Genomic DNA, 18,624 nt, shown 5'->3' on the forward strand with positions numbered 1-18,624 from the left:
GCACCCCGCCCCGGCCGCACCGCCCAGCGCAGCCCGGGGGCAGCGCAGCCCAGCCCCGGGGCAGCCGCCCCGCAGGCACCGCGGAAGGGATGATCCGAGCGGCGCTCGGTTGGGCTCGCAGCTGAACGCGCCTCCATCCCTCCCTCCCTCCTCTTCTCCCTCCCTCTTTTTCTCTCTCTCTCTCTCGGCTCTCCTCCTCCCTAACTCACTGGATATTACCAGCCGCCGGGCTCGCCGCCGCCTCTCCCCCAGCCATGAATCCCGCCGAAGGGGCGGCGGAGGAAGGCGCTGTCCCTGACTCCGAGGTGGATGCTTTCTTCCGAACAGGTAGGGGAACCGCGGGGAAGGGGCCAGGGCAGCGCCGGGCCCTGCCTCCGCCGCGGGATGCGGGGCTGGCGGCTGCAGCGCGGGCACCGCCAGCAGCGGAGCCGCGGGGAGGGGAGAAGAGGGGATGGAGGGGAGAAGAGGGGATGGAGGGGGTCCCCGCCTGCCGCCTCGCTTTGTCCGCCGCAGCCCCTCGGTGCGCCCGTGCCCCCGTCACTCCTCCCGCCCCCGGGAGGATGCTACCGCGGGGCTGCGCTTCCACAGCTTCGGGAGAGGACCGGCCAGGCCCCCGCCCCAAGCAGGCACAAAAGCCCCGCGGGGATGCTCGGGGAGAGCCGTCGCGTTTTAACCCCCTCGGGAAGCAGCGCCGGCTGGGCCCCACCGGGCCCCCGCCCCGGGCGGCGACGGCCACGGCCACCCGGGTACCGGCTGGTATTTGGAAGCGGAGCTGGCTGCCTGCCCCGCTCCAGCCGGGCGAAGCGCCTGGCGCTACCCCTGCCGCCCTCGCATGGGCAGCGAGGGAGTGCAGAGGCGCCCTGGGCAGCGCTCGCCCGCAGCCCCGCTGCCGGCCGGGGATGCTGACCTCGCGGAGACGGGCTCGCTAAGTACCTCTGGGCGGGGTGAGAGCCCTGTGTTTCACTCTCCCGATTCAGAGGATGCTGAAATGCAGCCAAAGTGTAGCTGGACTACAGCAGAGCGTAGGGAGCCTTTGCTAATGAAGCAGTGGTTAATTACATTTTGTGGGCAATGGTTACGTTGGGGTCCCCACTGCATCACCCATTTGTGAGGTGGTGTTTGTGTGGGAGCCCCCAGCTCTGAAGCATGGCTTTGCACAGGATGAGCATCTCAACTGAAGCAACTTGTGGTCTGCCTGACACACCTCCCCTCAGTTCTCCCTTGCTCCCTCCCCCATCAAAATCTTAAGGAAGTTTTATAATCTTCTTGGTAGATTTTTAATTAAAAATTGTAAAGGATTAAGTCCTTGTTTCATAAGGGGATTGACCCTTTTGGGCTAGGACTGACACTTACTGCCACAGCTGTTTGTCAAGACTGCTTTTCAGCTGTTTTCCTTCTTCTACCTGCTCATTAGCTACATACAATGCTTTGAGCTCCAGATACAAAAAAGCGATTATGTAATCACCAAAACTTTAAAGAAGTAAAATCCTGAAGGCCTGCAGCAGCTCCCTGCTATGGTAGACTGCACCCCATTTATGTGAAAACCCTTTGATCTAGGGGATAAGTATAATAAGGTCTGGCTGTGTGTATCTTATGATCCACAAGTCATTAAGCCATAGGGTATTTGCCTGTTGATAACCTACCTGGTTACAAGATAATTTCCTAAGTCTCAACAAATGACAGATTTGTTAGAAGAAAAGAAAAGAAAAACGGCCCACTAATTTTCCTTTTAAAAATAATGTGTTAATTAAGTTTCCCCCCTACCTTTTCTCTCCCCTCCTTCACCCAAAGCTGAATCATTTCTCTGTGACACTGCCTTCTCAACGTAAGCACGTTAGCAGAATTGAATTTGGAGAGAGTCAAATCTGTCTAGCTTATATAAAAAAAGTATTCCTAAATGAAGGAAAAGTACAGGGAACTGTATGGCTAGACATTTCTCCAAAGCTGCCTCCTTCACCTTAAATTTCACCTGTAGATCCATGAATACACTTGCAACCTGCATTAAACATTTAGCCCTGAGATTTCAGAGAGTCTCCTAACACTTCTGCTTCTTGAGGAAACCAAATCATAGGAAACTGGGCTTGGGAGAGGTGCCTAGGTCCTATCCTGGCACTGAAGCATGTAGGCATAGGCCATCCCTGATGGTTGTCTGTCTTCACCTTAAGCTTCATCAAAGAAGATGGCACAATTCTTGTTTCTATATCAGTATGTAACATCTTGTGTCCAAAATGATGATGTAGGAAAATACCCCCAGACTATTAATTCTGGCTGTCTGCTGGCAACATCCCTGAGAAATGGGGAAAGCACAAGCACACGTATGACTTTTGTGAAATGACAGTGTTGGTTCTCTGTGGTGTTTGGGACCCCTTCAGTTGTGGGTTTGTGCACTGCTGTAGTGCCTGTGTGAAGTTGGGTTCAATGGATGGTGGAAGAGAACAGCTGATGTGGGACTTGGGAGAACAGTCATAGCCAGGACACAACTGATTTCCACCTCTGAGGCTGACAATAGCGATCCTGTCTGAGTAAGGACTGTGAGATGGGGTCTGATTTCTAATAGCTACAGAGACCTGCATTGACTTAGTGTGCTTTTTTCCCTTGATACTAGATTTTTTTCTTCTACACCTTGTCCTGACTTGTATTCTGGATTTGTAAAGCATAACCATTGTCTTACACGCTCGCATCAAATAAAAAATTAATGTATATGGTTTAAAGATTAGCTGCTCTGATAACCCAATCTTATATTAAACAGCCTGAACTCTTCCCAAATTCACAGTTACCACATGGAAAAGCATGAACTCATAATTTGTTAAAAAAAAACAGAGTTGAAACAACTAAACCTCTCTGCGAGGCTTTTAGCAACCAGCTGGGCTTTGCACTGAGGCGGGAGGATCGATAGGCTGCTCCCTGGTACCGGCAGAGGAGGCTGATGCTGGGAGTGGCGCCGCTCACAGAGCAGCTCCCCCAGCAGCACCCAAACACTCCAGGTACCTGTCCCTTATCAGCGGGGACACCTGAGATAGCAGGTTTCTGAGCTGTACCTGGAAAGACAAACTGAAGAAATTAACGTGAAGTAATAAAGGAAGGTCTGTTCTGGTGCTTACACTGGCGAGAACTAGGAATGACTTTTCTTAAAAGGGTGGATTTAACAGCTGTGTAGTTGGTGCTGGCAGCCGGTTAAAACCTTCCTGGAGTCAGGCAGGAAAAGGACTATTCTAATTTTCACCATCAGATATATGCAGTAAGAAATTCAGGAATTGTCTTTTAGAGAATCAATCACATGTAATTGGGATACAATAAACAGACCTGAAGGGCAGAAATTACAATTGCTGTCTCCAGCTCTGATTTCTAGGATAACACCATCTGCTGAATGGTAGTAGCAATTTCTGCATGATGTCTATTGCTTCTGTTTGAGTAAAAACCCAAATCTATGCCTAGATATGCCGTACCAAGTTTCTTAAGACTGAGTTTTTTGATAGGTAAAATATGAGGACCAAAAGACCAAATTATGAGACCAAAATAAGAGAACAAAAAGGTTCTCTTTAACTCTTAATTGTCTGTATTAAATGTGTACTGAAACTTTTTTGTTGTGTGCAATGGAATCTAAATATTTACAGTTTCAAACATAAAGTAAGTCACTTTCAAAGTGTACAAATAAGAGATATCCCTTGAATACAGACACAGAGAGAAAGCTTTAGCTTCCTGCTTGAGCTGCAGTGATTTCTGCAGTGTGTTTTGGATACAGGGGTGAAACACATAAGGAAATTCTTTACCAAAATTTAAATATTTATAGAGGTCAGTGACAGAATTTCGCAAACTACCAATAACTAGCAAAAGTAGTCATCAATATTTCTTCTGCTTCTATCTGTTTTATTTTCTAATTTATTTTTCTGGCACTTAATTATAACTCTGATTGTGTCTGATATGAAGATGCTGACTTTGTCATTGATACTTCTTGTGAGTTGAAAATCGATGTTGTTCCATCTCCTTTGGATACGATGAACTATTCTGTTTGCTCTCTGCTTTTCAGCCACCCGTACTTCTAGTGTTGTTAATTTATGCACGAGTTACGGGCAGTTCTGCTATTAAATAACTTTAAAATGATTGGCATTGGCCAGGCTGTTTGAACAAAAGATGAGCTTGAAATGATGTCAGCAGAGAAGTGCTCCTCGAGGTTGATGGACTCAATTGTCTCCTTGCAGAGCAGGTAAATTGATTCAATTGAGTTGTCACTGGGGTGAGGTGTTTGTTTGATGCCTGGCTTTCTTACCTTGAGACTTTATAATTCATAAGGCCTGGTGTGGTAATGTGTGCTGCTTTTAAAGGAGGCTCTGTTGCAGAAAAGACTGTCAGGTCTGTCCTACCATTTGAAAAGTTCTTGTGTTCTTTGAGGTGATGCTTCTAATCAAAATCTGTACAAGTCTCTGGAGGCTTTGACCTCTGACCCTGTCAGGAATATGAGTTTTGTTGTTTTCTTTCTTTATTGTCTAGTGTAGGTGATTTTTATTTTTTCATGTGATTGATGTGGCGGAGGAGTTGCTGTTTTATGACAGGTGGGAGCCCAGGTCCCCCTAAACATACCCAGTGCATGGGGGAGGCTGTGTGGCTCTGCCCTGTGGTTGTTCCATCTCCTCCACCTCGGGACTTTGTGGCAAATCTGCTAGTTCAGGAATTTTTATGTAGACACGGGAAAGGACATACAGGTGACTCAAGCGGTCTTGGTGGGAATAACTGTCCTCTTCCCTCTCCTGCCATGCAGATGCTGCTAAGAAATGGGGCAGAAACTGCTGGATTGTGGCATCTTGTGTCAAAAAAGAAGGATCTCTTTTTGTCTGATGTTCGAAGGGAACAATTTAAATTAATGATTTATGTTCAGAGGAGCATTTCTTTCCCATACTGCTTCCTCCCTTCTCACACAGAAGTGTATACAGGGCAACAGGGATGATAGCTGATAGTTATTTACAATGTGTTTATTCTGGATGAGTTTGCATTGTGTTATAGGCCAGTAGGAAGATACTTACTCTATTTGATATTAATTCAATTAATGCTGAACATAATTACTTCCAGAGGAAGGGGCCTTTCACACGCAGCTTCTGTTCAGAGCTCATCTGTACTGAAGTTCACAATCTTTGATTTCCAGGTCAAGGTGCCATAGGGAACATAAGCTTAAAACACAGACATTAATGAAGTGCACAGGCACTAATAAGGCTTGCTATGGCACCTACAGAAATGATGGGGGTGAACCTGTTGCCTACCTAGTGTTTTTGTGTTGAAATTCTGAAAGAAGAAAAGTGAAATCCTAAAGTCACCACAAAAGAGTGACCATTTTACATGTAGGCTTGGATGGCCATGTCAGTCTTGGAATGATGAGGGGCTTGGATGCAGGTGAGCATCCAGCCTGGCCAGGCAAATACAACTATCACTCTTTCCTACCACCTGCCTCCATACTGTATTTTATCAAGTATCATAATAATAACCTGCTGGGGAAACAGGAGGTTTTAAAAATGGGAGCGGCTTTGATGGGTTTGGTGGGTTTTCTTTGCTGTAATTTCCAGGCACACCCGCATGTTAGGAGCCTTTTAGGGAGTCCTCTGGCTGCACAGGTGCTCTGGGCCTCTTGAAGATTGGGAATGAAGTATTCTGTTGTTTCAGCTGCTGTGACCTTATGGTCTCTGGAAAGGCTGATTATGGATGTAGAGCAGCTTTATTGCTCCATGGTGACATGTACCATACAGCACCCAGTGGTATTTTAAGTACTTCATAGTTACATCAAAGAAAATACTTATGGAGTATTAGGCCTTATAAACCCATAGTGCTGTGCCTTTTACGGCTGGAACTTAAAGTCATGAAACGACTTAGAGGTATTTGTGCTTTTGTTTGATTTGGACTGGTGTCCTGCTTTTAATATTTCTTTGGATAAACAACTCCCGTTTTACAGCCTTGCATGGCTCACGCACCCTGTGTTTAACTGAAGGGACTCTGCCACTTGGGGAATTTTGCCTCGAGAATCTGGCAAGAATAACAGGGAATATTCCAATACACGTTTTGCAAAAGAGAGCTGGATATGAAAAGAGAAGTCAAATATGATTGTCTGAATGGAGAGCCTTAAAGTGTAAAGGACTGTAAAAAAAAGAAGTCATAATATTTTGAATTATTTCTTTCCCACTCGCTTCTAGGATGGATTGTGTTACTGCTGTTCAGATCCAGAGAACTTCAGAGGAATTGCTTGGGAGTTTTCACAGATGTAACTGAAAACAGAACTTGGCCCAGGCACTGCAGTGGCAGTCGTAAATCTAGGTTTAAGTCAGTCACCTGTGTGATATGTGGCCTGCAGTGTGTTGAAATGGGATTTAGAGCATTTTGCGCTAGGAATGGAGTAACATTTCAGCAAAATATCTAAGTTTTCATGTCGTATTTCATATTTGGTTCAGAATGATCCTTGTATTTGAATCCAGGGCAGTGACTTTCGTCTGTTTATGTCATTGTGAAAGTCATTAACCTTTGTGATTACTGTGGATTCACATTAATTTTATTGAAATGAAATAAATTAATTTCATTTATTTTATTTTGAACTATTCAATGAACATTCAAAGTGATATATTAAAACTTCGTATCTTCACTGCTGAAGTGTTAAATATAATTTAAAACATTTGTTGAAGTTTAAGTAATTTCTGTTACTTAATCAAGGGCTTAGAAGATAATTCTATTTCTACTTTTAAATATAAATATTCATTTTGTTTGCTCATTTTCATTAACGAGTGCCTGGAATAAATTGTGGTTTATTTGGGTTCTTTGTCTCTTATCAATGTGTGGTTTTCTTACTAAAATCTAGGAGTGTTTTTTGTTTCTTTCAAATTGCACAAAATGAAAACATTCAGGTACGTAGGTCTAATTTGTTGCACTTCCACTTCAAGGCAATAAATTGCCTTTAAAACTAAAAATGAAATTCCTTTTTTAGTAACCCTAATTATATGAACCAGCATTTCAGTTTCACTGATGGAACAAAACTACTGTAATTAGGCAGTCTGTAGTTTTTAGTGTAAAGTCACATCATGCTTTGCTGAGAATAATAAGAGGAAATGATCTTCAATTTAACGTCTTGGTGACTGACAGACCAGCTGCTCTGGTCATTTCTTTTAGTGAAGTGGCCTTGGGAAAAAGGATGAATGTATGTAGTTTGTGAGAGAAATTAAATTAACCTCGTTACATAATTAGTACCCATGTAGACATGGTAGAGGTTTCAGGTTTTTAAAATACTTTTTTTGGGTGGGGGAAGGGTAGTTTTGTTGTGTGGAATTAGCTGTGCTGAAGTGGTAGAAGACATGCCTTATCTTTACAATGATGATAATAATAATAAAAACATAAAGAGGAATGATTTGACTCCAAGATGCTGCTCTCTTCTGGGGATTGTGACCCTTTCTTTGCTAGGTGACTGCTTGGTGGAGCAGCAAAGGCAGCGGGTCAGGCATGCTCCAGTGCAGCTGCCATAGAAAGGGCGGTAGTTGGCCCACCTTGGTTTGTTACCTGAAATCAAAAATTATCTATATCTCTCTCTATATGTATATATCTCAAAAACTGCTTTGTATAGGTTCCCCGGTAACATCGATGCTGCTGGCATGGTTCCTGGCTCCTGGAGGGTACCCTGGTGCTCCCGCTGTTTCAGTGGCAACTGGCAGCCTACTTTGGGAGCAGCATCGTCAGCTGGAAACAATAGTGTCTGATTCTTGTTTGTCAGCAGGGACAATAGCCCCGCTGATGGGCTGTGGCGCAGGAGAGGGGGCTTCCTTTGTATGGCAGTACGGGCATGGCAGATGGCTAATTGGACATGATAAACCACGGGGGCAATGGGGGAGAAAAAGGAGATCTGCAGGGATTAGCGGTTTGTATCCCCCCCACTACAGAAAGAATGTATTTTAGAGATGTCATCAACTTTAGTGCTTTGCCGTGAATATATCATTCAGTAATGAAGAAGGAGGACGTCCTAACTAAAGTCTTTCCCCAGCTGATGTGAAGTCTGCTTTATTAGATGGGAACAAATCCTGTTACTGTATGGGAAGGTAGGTGCACGCCTGGCCCCCAAATGCACTGGCATGGCACTTAGGAAAATTAGTAGTGCATATTTTTCATCGGTCTTGTAAGTCAGTGTCAGACTGTTGTGCCAAACAGCATCCAAGCTGAACACAAAGAGCTTTTCCAGCTGTGTTTGTCAGGAGTGGAAAGTTGTGATCTACCATAGCTTGACTTGATAAGAAGAAATGTTCCTCAGTGCTAGAGCACTGAAAAGCTAAGCTGACTATCGAATATGGAATTTATTTATTTAAATATATTTTCTTATATTAAATATATACACTTATATTAGAATATACACTATAAAGCCAAAGCGTGAGACCCTTGCACAAACAAACTTTGGCTTATTTAATACAGTTTAGTGAAAAACAGAACTAAAGCCTCGAGGTTAGGTCTGTAAAAATGATCAGAGGACTTTGACACCTGGCCCATGAAAAAAGGCTGAGAGAGCTGGAGAAGGCTCAGAAAAGAATCAGTTGCAATAAGACCAAAAGCATAATTTTTAAAGTAAAGAGAGTAGGTTCAGAGTACAGATAAGAAGGAATTTTTTTATTATGAGGGTGATAAAACCCTTGAACCATTTGCCCAGAGAAGTTGTGGATGCTTCATTTCTGGAAGCCTAGGTGGGACTCTGAGGAACTTGAGGCAGTGGAAGATGTCCGTACTTGTGGCAGGGGTGTTGGACTAGATGACCTTTAAAGGGCCCTTTCAATCCAAACTGTTCTCTGATTCTTAAGTATCCCAGGTAGTTTTTGGTATGAGATGTATAGGCTTAGCTGATGGCTTCAGCAGCTTCAAGCTGTGGGCTGTGAGCCCAAAGCTGCATCCACAGCCTGGCAGCAGAAATCGGAAGTTAATCCTAATAAATTGGATTAATTTTAGTTCCTTTTTTCCTCTTGCTGCCTCCTTCCCTCTCCTCAACTAGTTAAACTGCAAAAGAAGGCACACCACAACTTTGGGAGTAACTCCACAGTGGAGCTGTAGGAAGTAAGGCTGAAATGGGGGGGTCACAAGCATCGGTAGCTGCTGCAGTGAGCAGCAGTCAAGTCATTGCTGGCTGTAATGTAAAATGTTCTGTAAAATGGTATCAAGTTCCTAGAATACTTTGCTATTTTAGTGTCTCCCATAATACTAATGTTATGGCATATAACAGATACATTTAAATTGTAGTAAAAATAAATCTGCGAGAGGTTAAAAATAATAGCTAGCAAGAAATATGTGTTCTATGTGGAAGCAGATTTACTTTCTGTGGAAATATCTGGACTGTGTTTCTCTGTGTTTACTACTGTCTTTTCCCATGGGATAAGTTTAGTGGAGACTCCAGATGAAAACTTTTAGTGAGTTGCCTTTGGCTTTCTGCAGGCCATTCAACTGCTGTACCTGTCAGTCTGGACAGCTTTTGAAGGTGTAGGTGCTTGAGAATATTTGAAAGATTGTGAATGAAAAACTGTCCTCCTGTAGGACCTACGATACTGTCATAATGCTATCATGGTTTTCTACCAGGGTTTATTATTTGTACTGCTGTCTCAGTCACTGATTAGTTCCTTCTGAAGCAGATCCTGCATGAACACTGAGCAAAAAGATGATCCTTGCCATTGAGTGCTTATGATAAAAGTTGTCAAGTAGACTGTGGTTTCATTTAACTAAAGGTTCATGTTTTGCTTTTGTTTTTAAACATGTCTGAAGGAAAAGTCTGAGGAGTTATAGAGTGAAGCACTGGGTGCAGAGCAGAAAGAATGACTGAGAATAAGGTACAAGCAGAAAAATAGGGAAGAAATGAGAAAACTGTAGGGAAAGAAGAATGCCACAAAGTTACCTATCAGAGCACTTCAGAACTGGAGGGCATTTGGCTGAGAATGGGATCACAGCCTGCATCCTCCATGGAAGGGAAGCAGATGATGTCAGTGTGGGGAAGGTCAGAAGCCAGAGGAAATCACATGAATGAGACAATAAGGGGTTTGATTTGAGTTGTAGCTCTTGGAATAGAAAGCTAAAGGTAGGCTTTCTGACACACTAGAGAAAAAATGGCAAATTTGCCTGGGTACATAGTGAAAGGAAGGAACAGGCAAAGCTTGTGCATGTTCCATGCTCAGACTAGGTAAGGCATCCATAAGAACCATGACAAAGCACAGGAAAAATAACAAGGTTTTCTCTTCTAGTTGTCCCTCACATTGAAGACTGTTATTATCACATTGCAGTCTTTTAATAGTGGTGCACCAGATGCCTGCCTTGCTTTGATGCTGTGAAGAGCAGGCATTTCCATATGAAGACACAGAGCCAAAATCCTTGCGTGTTCTGCTTCGTGTTTAATGCCTCTTGTTCACAGAAACATGTCATGGAGAGCCGACCTCCTTGGATCTGACTGCCACTCTGTTTGCAGCAATTTAACTTTCCTGCTCTGCTTTTCTCTGCCGAGACAGAGTTCAGGAGTGATGCTAATTGAGTCAGTCTGAAGCATTCAGATAAATTTAGTCTGAAGGAGAAAGTCTGGCCTACCGACTAAATAGTAATGATCTTGTGAGCTTAGAGGACTTAGATCTAAGGTATATGAATCTCCTCTTAACAGTTTGCTCCTATTCAACTCAGTCCTGCTCAAAAGTTAGCTGGACTTTTAAATAGGTCAGCTATTTCTTACAGATCCTCCTAGTCTGTAATCTGCTGCTTCAGGTTATTTATCAGATCCCTAATGAGACTGTCTTGAACTATTTGAGCCAGGAGAAAGTTTTTTTAAGTGTGTCTTGGTTTAGAACACCTCTGATGCTAAAACTGGAGGAGAAACCCTGTTGATTGGATGAGCTTAAATCAGTTGAAACTGATGCATGTGGTAATGGGAGTTTGTAAAAATGACGCTTCCCTGCATATAAATCCTTATAATAGGAAAAGATTTATTTTTTTTTTTTTTAAAGCTGATTGTCTTCATCATTGAGCTGTGCAGTAAGGTGCTTGTGGCAGCTTAGACCTGGTTGCTGTGATTGGCATTGATTTCAGTGTTTGTTCCAGCTTCAGCTCCATCACAGTGTTTCAGCCTGAAGGCTTTATGATGCTCATTTGCAACAGTTCAAACCCAGTGACTGGTAGGTTCTTTCTCAGGTAGACAAAGGGCAAGTTTGTACAGCATCCACCTCCAAAATCAAGAAGTGCTTTACATACAGCAGGGTGAACCATAATTTCTTTCCTTGGCTCAGCTGTCCTCAGCTCCTCTTGGTGTGCAGTGGTAACGGAGATAACAGTAATTAGAAATAATACTCAGAATTAGTGCAGCATTTCAGAACACTCTGTTGAGTTTTACAGTCTTTGTGTAAAATAGGGAAGTCTCAGCTACCAAAAGGGGAAAATCAGGCATAAAGCTGTAGTAAGTGGTTTTCTTGAGATTGTATGGATCTGTTGCTCATGTTCTTGAGAAACTTGTGTCCTGGTGGTGGAGCAAACCCTGACAAAGCACTGAATGTCATCTGTTGGCAGGGCATAGGCTAGGAAAAGCACACCAATCCATTTTTACTGTAGGATTTCCAAAGTTCATGCTGAAGTAACAAGTGAAATCAGAGAGATGTGCAAACTCTTATCTCTTCTTGAACCACTTGGTATGGGTTCCTGTATATTGATGCAGGTTACCTACTTCAGACAGGTTTTACTTCTTGACCTTGAAGTCCTGGAAATGAGATTAACACACCTTGCCGATGTCCACACCAATAAGTCAAATGGTCTTGAGATTTTTATGACACTTGGCCCTATTTTTAAATATATGTAGGGGAAAACCACAGCTGGTTTAACAAAATGGCCCAATTCCAGTGACAGCAGAGGAGCTACAGTCATTGACACAGGCAGAAATTTTGGCCTGTGTTCAACTGACAGAATTATGTGGGGATAGGGCCAATGAAGACTGGTAGCAGGGTAAGGATATTTCCAATTTAATGTGATAAGACATCCCCATGATTTTATTCATCACTGTGGTACCCAAATGCTGACAAAAGAAGGCACTTTGGCTTTGGGTCCATTCTGCTCCCTGCTTGGTGAGGTCCCTATACCTTTTTGATAATGAGTGTGCTGCTGTGAAACATCTATTACAGCTATTAAATACTAAATGTAAGATAAATTTATTGACATGCTATTGAAAAGTTCCACCTGCATAGGAATGCTTTGCTTTCTAGCCCAGGCTTGCTAATGTAGTCCATATTTCACAGAGATCTCTCCATGAAGAGAGTGCTGTCAGGGGCCATTTACAGCTCTCATCCTGCTTTGTGGTTGTTTACAAGTTCCAGGTTCCATTTTCTTGCAGAGTCACCCACTCTACCATTGAGTTTAGGCTGGGAATGTCTCCTGTGAGCATGTTAGTTACTTGAGGCACAGGAAGGTACCTTCTGACTAGTTCTCTACAGCTGAGTTTCATAGAGCTAGAACCATAGCATATGATTTCCTTTTCTTGGTCACATTTTTCCTTGTACATTTTCCTCTTGGACAATATCTAGCAAATATAGAACTTACATGTTGCTATACCATATGTTTGCTTTATGTGGCATTGTCCAGGGCAGAGTAAATACCTGTGGCCTTCTGAAGAGCATTGATTGATTGCACATCCCACCTATGTTTGCCCAGTAACATTCTCCGTGTAACCTGTGAATGAGACAACTGCAGAGACTTTTAACTCGGTGCTACTCCGAAGAGTAGTTTTCACACTGACCAACAGAAAGTCATGTTGCATCTTCCTTTGGGAATATACAGGCAGAGGAGTTTCCTCTTTGGAAGCTATCTTTAGGGACAGAAACTGTGGGAGGTATAGCACAGGCAGTGATCACTAGTCTGAGGCCCATATAGATTCATGTAGGAGCTCTCTTCCCTCTGTAAATGCCTCTGGTGGGTGGTGCCTGTCAAGCCACTCTGTCACTCTTCTTCAGGCCAGGTAGAAGAAAATAAGATTGAAAAAACCCCTCATTGATCAAGATAAAGGCAGTTTGATAAAGAAAAAGCAAAGGTTGGATGCAGAAGCAAAGGCAAACCAAATGTTTTTATGTCTACTTCTCATGAGCAGGCAACATACAGCCAATTCTGGGAAACAGGGCTTCAGCATGCAAAATGGTTGCTCCAGAAGAGGAGAGTTGTAAATAACAAATGACTCCCTCTGTTCCTCCTTTCTCTTAGCTTTTATTGCAGAGCAGACATGGTACAATATGGACTATCCCTTTGGTTTGTTTGGGCCTGCTGTCCTGGCTATGTCCCTTCTCAAGCCTGCTGGTGAGAGAGGCAATGTTAGAGACAGTTTTGGTGCTGTGAGCACTGCTCAGCAGTAGCCAAACTCTGGTGTGTTATCAACAACTTTCTAGCTACCAGTGCAAAGCACAGCACTGTGAGGGTTGCCATGAGCTGGCAGTGTGCCCAGGTAGCCAAGGAGGTCGGTGGCATCCTGGCCTGTGTCAGAAATAGCATGGCCAGGGAAGTGATTAATGCCCTGTACTTAACACTGGTGAGGCACCTTGAATCCTGTGTTCGGTTTTGTGCCCCTCAAGAAGGAGCAAACCCATGCCCTGGTCAGTTTTCTAGATGTCACCAATCCAAATGGGTCTCCAATTAGTTGTACTGAATGACAGAGTGCTGTGGGGGGAGTCTATCACTCATTTGCCTCTTGTCCTGCACCTGGGATGTTGCAGTGACCTCTGTTTGCACACAAAGTAGGTGAAGGTCAAATGGTCAACACCAAGACTTTACAGTTTAAACTGAAAATCTTGAAACTAATAGGATAGCATGGAGGGCAGACTAGAAGCGCAAGCGGGACTGGAAGTTTTTTGGTGTTTTTTTGGTATTTTTTTGTTTTTAAATCTGACATGCAGCAATGCTAGCAGCTGCAGTTAATGACTTCTGGAGTGATCTCCTCTCCTGGCTCCCTTTTTGCTCTTCCAGTCTCTGTCTGTATTTTTCCTGAGAAGTGTTCCAGGAACTGCATTTAAACCTCCCTAGACATTACTTTTCCTTTTGGTGTAAGGACACCTTGCAAACAGTGGCTTAGGCAGGAGCCTGAAGCAGTTAGATTTGAGAGGAAACCAACTGCAGCAATCTATTTTTAAAAGGTTATTTTGATTAATTGGATTTTATGACCTGATTTGAACTGGTGTTGGGCACCCATGTGTTATGTTGTTGCAGCCTGGACCCACAGGACTGTCCCTGTGTGCTGTTCTGCCCTTGCAATCCTACCTGCTTTCTCTGTCAGACAGTACCAAATTATTCTCTCCATTCTCAGTCCTACTTGTCCTGTGTGTCAGTAGTGGAAAGTTGCAGATCTTTAGCTGAAGAAAATAAAACTTGTTACACTGTAGTCCTGTTTCCGTTCAAGTACTGAGAGTTGGAAGTTGGGGCTGTCATATTTTATGCAACATTATTATGCTTGTTTTTACTATCTTAAAAAAAAATATAAAAATTCTCTATGACCAAAAACTTTATGCAAGAGTTTACATAAGATGCATTCTTAATTTTGTTATAGAGTTACAGATACAGGCACTGAATGAAGACTTTAAAACACCAAACATCCAGACCTCTCAACTACAGTTTGAATTGAATTGAATGAAATTTGAACAACCTTGATCCAGAAAACCAGGGGTTTTCTGCAACCAGATGTTGCAGCGTCAGTCCCTGATGCTTTGTCTGGACAGGTCCTTGCACAGCTTCTCTTAACATCAGTGGCACTGGAGCTTTACCGTGGGATTTTGGAAGGCACCAGCCTGGGCTTATACTTTCTTGTAGGAGGCATTCAATATGTAGGAGTGAATATAAACCTTGTATTCAGTCTCTTGAAACTGTCTCAGTATTTCTGTTGTATAATTGTACACAATATTTCAATTGTGCTGAAGTAACTTGAATTGTTTCTCAATCCAGGAACAAATGGAAAGCTGTAATGGATGGCTTTGGATTAGGTATTGATGCTCAAGAAAGCTAAGTGACACATTTTTACACATGGATAAGTAAATGAATATGTTAATTTTTAAGTTTAGAACTTGTCATGGAGGTTTTTATCGTACTGAAGTCCTGCTGAGACTCTGCTGACAAATGGGATTTTTAGATAGAAAGCCTCCATGGATGAGTAGGTGCTAATGGCTTTGTTGTTGGCACCCATCCATTTGAGCCCCTAAGTGGCACTTAGATATTAGAAGTGCTCTTTTTTTGAAGTTAAGGCTTGAGGTTCACGGTTTTGAAGGTGTTGGTGCAAATAATGCATTCCCTGAGCAATTTCTGGAAAGGAAGGCTGCATTTCTGTGTCTTGCCCAGATTCCTCTTGGGATAACTATATTCTTCTCTTGCTTTTCCACATTTCTTCTAACCACATTCTGTGGCTATGCTTTGCAGTGCTGGTGTTCATGAGTAGTTGCTGAATTTGTCTGTACGAATTGCTGCATTTTCATTTTGAAAGGTGATTTGTGTGTGTGACTCTTCCATAGGGCTTCAGTGTGAAGATCATATTCTTAGCACCTCTGCTTGTTTTTGCACAATGTCCCTCACTTTAGTCAAGGTAAAATAAACAGTCTCTGGCAGCTGTGTCAGGAACAGCACATGCAGACACCGTGTGCAGGCACCCCATCCTTCCCGGCTGCTACCAGAGCTGTCCGGGAACACACGGGCTTCCCCTGCGTCAGGCCCCAGCCTCTGTGCTAAAGGAAACCTCCTTGGATCTTCAGCTCTTCCTGTCCAGCTGCACATGAGTCCAGCACGTCACAGCTCATTGTTTTAGGTCTCAAAGTGTGCTGTGCTCTGCAGCACGAGAGGAGCTGGGAAATGTTATTTTACTACACTGTTATTGTTATTAAAGAACTCAATAAATGGTTAAGCACCATGTGTTGGTCAGACAGAGCTTCCCTACTTACGCTGCTTGGTAAGAGCTCTTGGTAAGAGAGAGCACCTGCTGTGAAAAGAAGGGGAAAGGCAGGCACTGATTGTCTCCAGCATCCCAAATCAACAGGTGCTTTTTCTGGTGCTGACTGGAACTGAGTTCCTGATATGTCAGCTCTCTTCTGTTGTTTTGTGTGTCATGTTCTTATAGGGTTAAATTAGGATGCAGCAGCCAAATTGCAAGCTCTTCTGACAAGAGCTCTTGAGCTTCTGCATCCGTAACTATCCTGAGGCTCCCCAAGGAAAAGTCTGGCATGCTTTATCTGACAGATAGCTCAACTGATACTTCTAAAGGTTTACTTTCCTGGTGTCAGTGCATCTAGGTGCAGCCAGAAACATTCATCCTAAAGTTGTGGGTATGCCCAAGTTCCATTTACAGGAATTCTATTACATTTGCAATAGAAATCTGCAGTAAGGCAGTAAGTGGGTGTAAAGTGGTTAAGAGTGTAGCATCCCCATAAGGTGAAACAATTGTACCTTTTTGGGGTGGGAATCATAACTTGGAGAGAGGAATTCTTATTTTATGCATCTTACCTCTTCTGGTCTATGCCAGACCAGAAGGTTCCTCAGTTATTCTTGCATCTTAAATATCAGTTATCCCCTTGCTGTGAAAACAGATCCATTGCAGAACAAGGATTTTTTGCCCTTAGAGTAATCCTGAGAGAAAAGATTGCTGCTGTGAAAAGTAAAGCTCTTGGTGTTCTTGTTCTTTGTTGCTCTTGTCATCATTAAAGCTTCTTGTGTTGGACCGTGAGCAACTCACATCATCACTCGCTTTCCCTGCTGCTGGAGCCTGCAGTGAGACAGTAATCCTGCATTTACCATCACTGTGTCTTCACATACAGTGTGATTTTACAAATGTAATATTATGTTTCTCTGCAGGAACAAGAGCAACAACAAACCAGCTAAACAGCAGTGTTAGCAGAAGTAAGCAAGTATCGTGCCATCTGACAGTTGGTGGACAAACAGCAAGCTAATTTTTGCTGTGTAATACCAGGGTTATAGATAAGTTTAGAGGATAATGTAAAATTCTAGAAATGAAAACCTTACTTCTGCTCTGGCCTACTGGATAGCATTAGGCAATTAGTGTTGCTCTCGTGCCTCAGTTTCCCTCTGAGAGCTGGGTAATTGGCTGTGAAAAAAAGCCTTGTAAAATGATAACGTTTAAAGCAGTGCATATAACAGTTACAAACAAAGAACACTGTCATCTTCTCTATATGTTCCATGTGTGTTCCACACAAATGTGAGGAACTGAGGCAGAAAATGTTTTGCCAAAAGCTATTGATGTAGCTGGGGAGAGTCCTCATTGGACCTCTGGAGCTGGGGGCTGCCTGCCCAGGCTGCAGGCTTCGTGCTGCTCAGGGTCCTCCTGCCCCTGCCACCGAGCACCGCAGCCTTGGGGGAATGCACAGCACTTTGGTGTGGGCAACAGATTTAGTCCTATTCCTTTCACTGTTTCTGCTGAGTGAATTGGAAAAGTAATAAAATGCTTTTTATCTAGGAAAAAGGTTTTAGAGTCCTCTGTTTTTAACAGTCATCTGCTAAATAGTACAAAGTATATGGGACAACATTGTCCTAATTAGTTTTCTGTCAAAATTAACAGCCCCTGAGTTCAGTAGGAACAGATTTAGGCCAATATAGTGTCTTTGAAAAATTCACAGGACTTTTGAATATGAGTTTGAAGCTTCAACATCATGGAACCTTGTCTGATCAGAGCTTTACTCTTCATATAAAATATTCTCCCTCCTTAAAAGCCTGTGTCTTAGTGTAATTCGAATCCATCTTATTTTAGGGTGTATATTTAGTATCCAGCTGATTTTTTCCCTCTAAAGTTCTTGGATAGCAAGTCCACTAGGAAATCTTAGCTTTGCCAAACCACTTTAAGACATTTGGAACTTCAATTACCTGCTGAACTCTTAAAAAGTAATTTGGTAATGAAAGCACTGAATGCATTCTGCAGTGTTTAAGGATTGCTTACAGAGATAAAATGGTTTTGGCTGTAGGTCAGATAAATACTTTTATGATGAAGCATATGTGCAACCAGTTTTTCTCCTTTTTTTTTTTTGAATGAATCTGAAGAGTTTAATCCTTCAGAATATCCCCAAACAAATTTTGGATTACTAGACCCTGTGTTCTTAAGTGAAGAGAAACATTTAGTATTTTGCACCTAAGGAACATCTTTCATCTTGATGTATTTTACAAAGCCAAATATGTTCAGTTTAACCAAACTTGTGTGAAACAAGAAAATGTAATTTCCCATTTTAGAGCTATGTTGGCCAGCAGCAGGACATGATCTGACTCTCAAGTCAGGCTGGTAGCAGGGATTGCTGGAAGATGATATGTGATGGCATGCCTAGGTAAGAAACTTGGGTAACAGATTTTTGGAGTTTTGCTATGTTTGACATTGACTCAAATATGATTCTGGTCACAAATTTGGTGCCTCTTGTGGGTGAACAAAAGAAGGGTGCAAAACTGTTTGTCTCCCACTCTGAGTTGCAGATTATGTTTGCATAGGAATCCTTATGAGTTCTGGCCATGCCTGGGAAGCCAGACAAGGGCTCTGGTGCGTATAACCACAGCCAGCATAGAGGAAGAGAAAGATCTGAGCTGCCTTGCTACCATACAGGTAACACATGGAGTCTTTCTTGTGGGAGAGAAACTTCTCAGCTCTCCTAGTGTGCTTCCATTTTA

General features: G+C 43.0%; 1 protein-coding gene across 13 annotated transcripts in view; it reads left to right on the top strand.

Moving 5' to 3' along the window:
• The first annotated feature begins 27 nt into the window (after positions 1 to 27).
• The window catches only part of KALRN (kalirin RhoGEF kinase), a 470,986-nt gene continuing 452,389 nt past the window's right edge, over positions 28 to 18,624 (top strand). For 11 of the 13 annotated variants that reach the window (XM_019007391.2, XM_019007396.2, XM_033516123.1 and 8 more), the window contains exon 1: positions 43 to 327. In XM_019007391.2, coding sequence (XP_018862936.1) covers positions 255 to 327 — 73 coding nt within the window. In that variant the 5' untranslated portion in view covers positions 43 to 254. Of the gene's footprint in view, positions 328 to 18,624 lie in introns of all 13 variants that reach the window. The other 2 variants (XM_019007406.2, XM_019007405.2) reach the window with 2 other exon arrangements.

The sequence above is a fragment of the Parus major genome, chromosome 7 (assembly GCF_001522545.3).
Source record: "Parus major isolate Abel chromosome 7, Parus_major1.1, whole genome shotgun sequence".
NCBI classification, from domain to species: Eukaryota; Metazoa; Chordata; class Aves; order Passeriformes; family Paridae; genus Parus; species Parus major.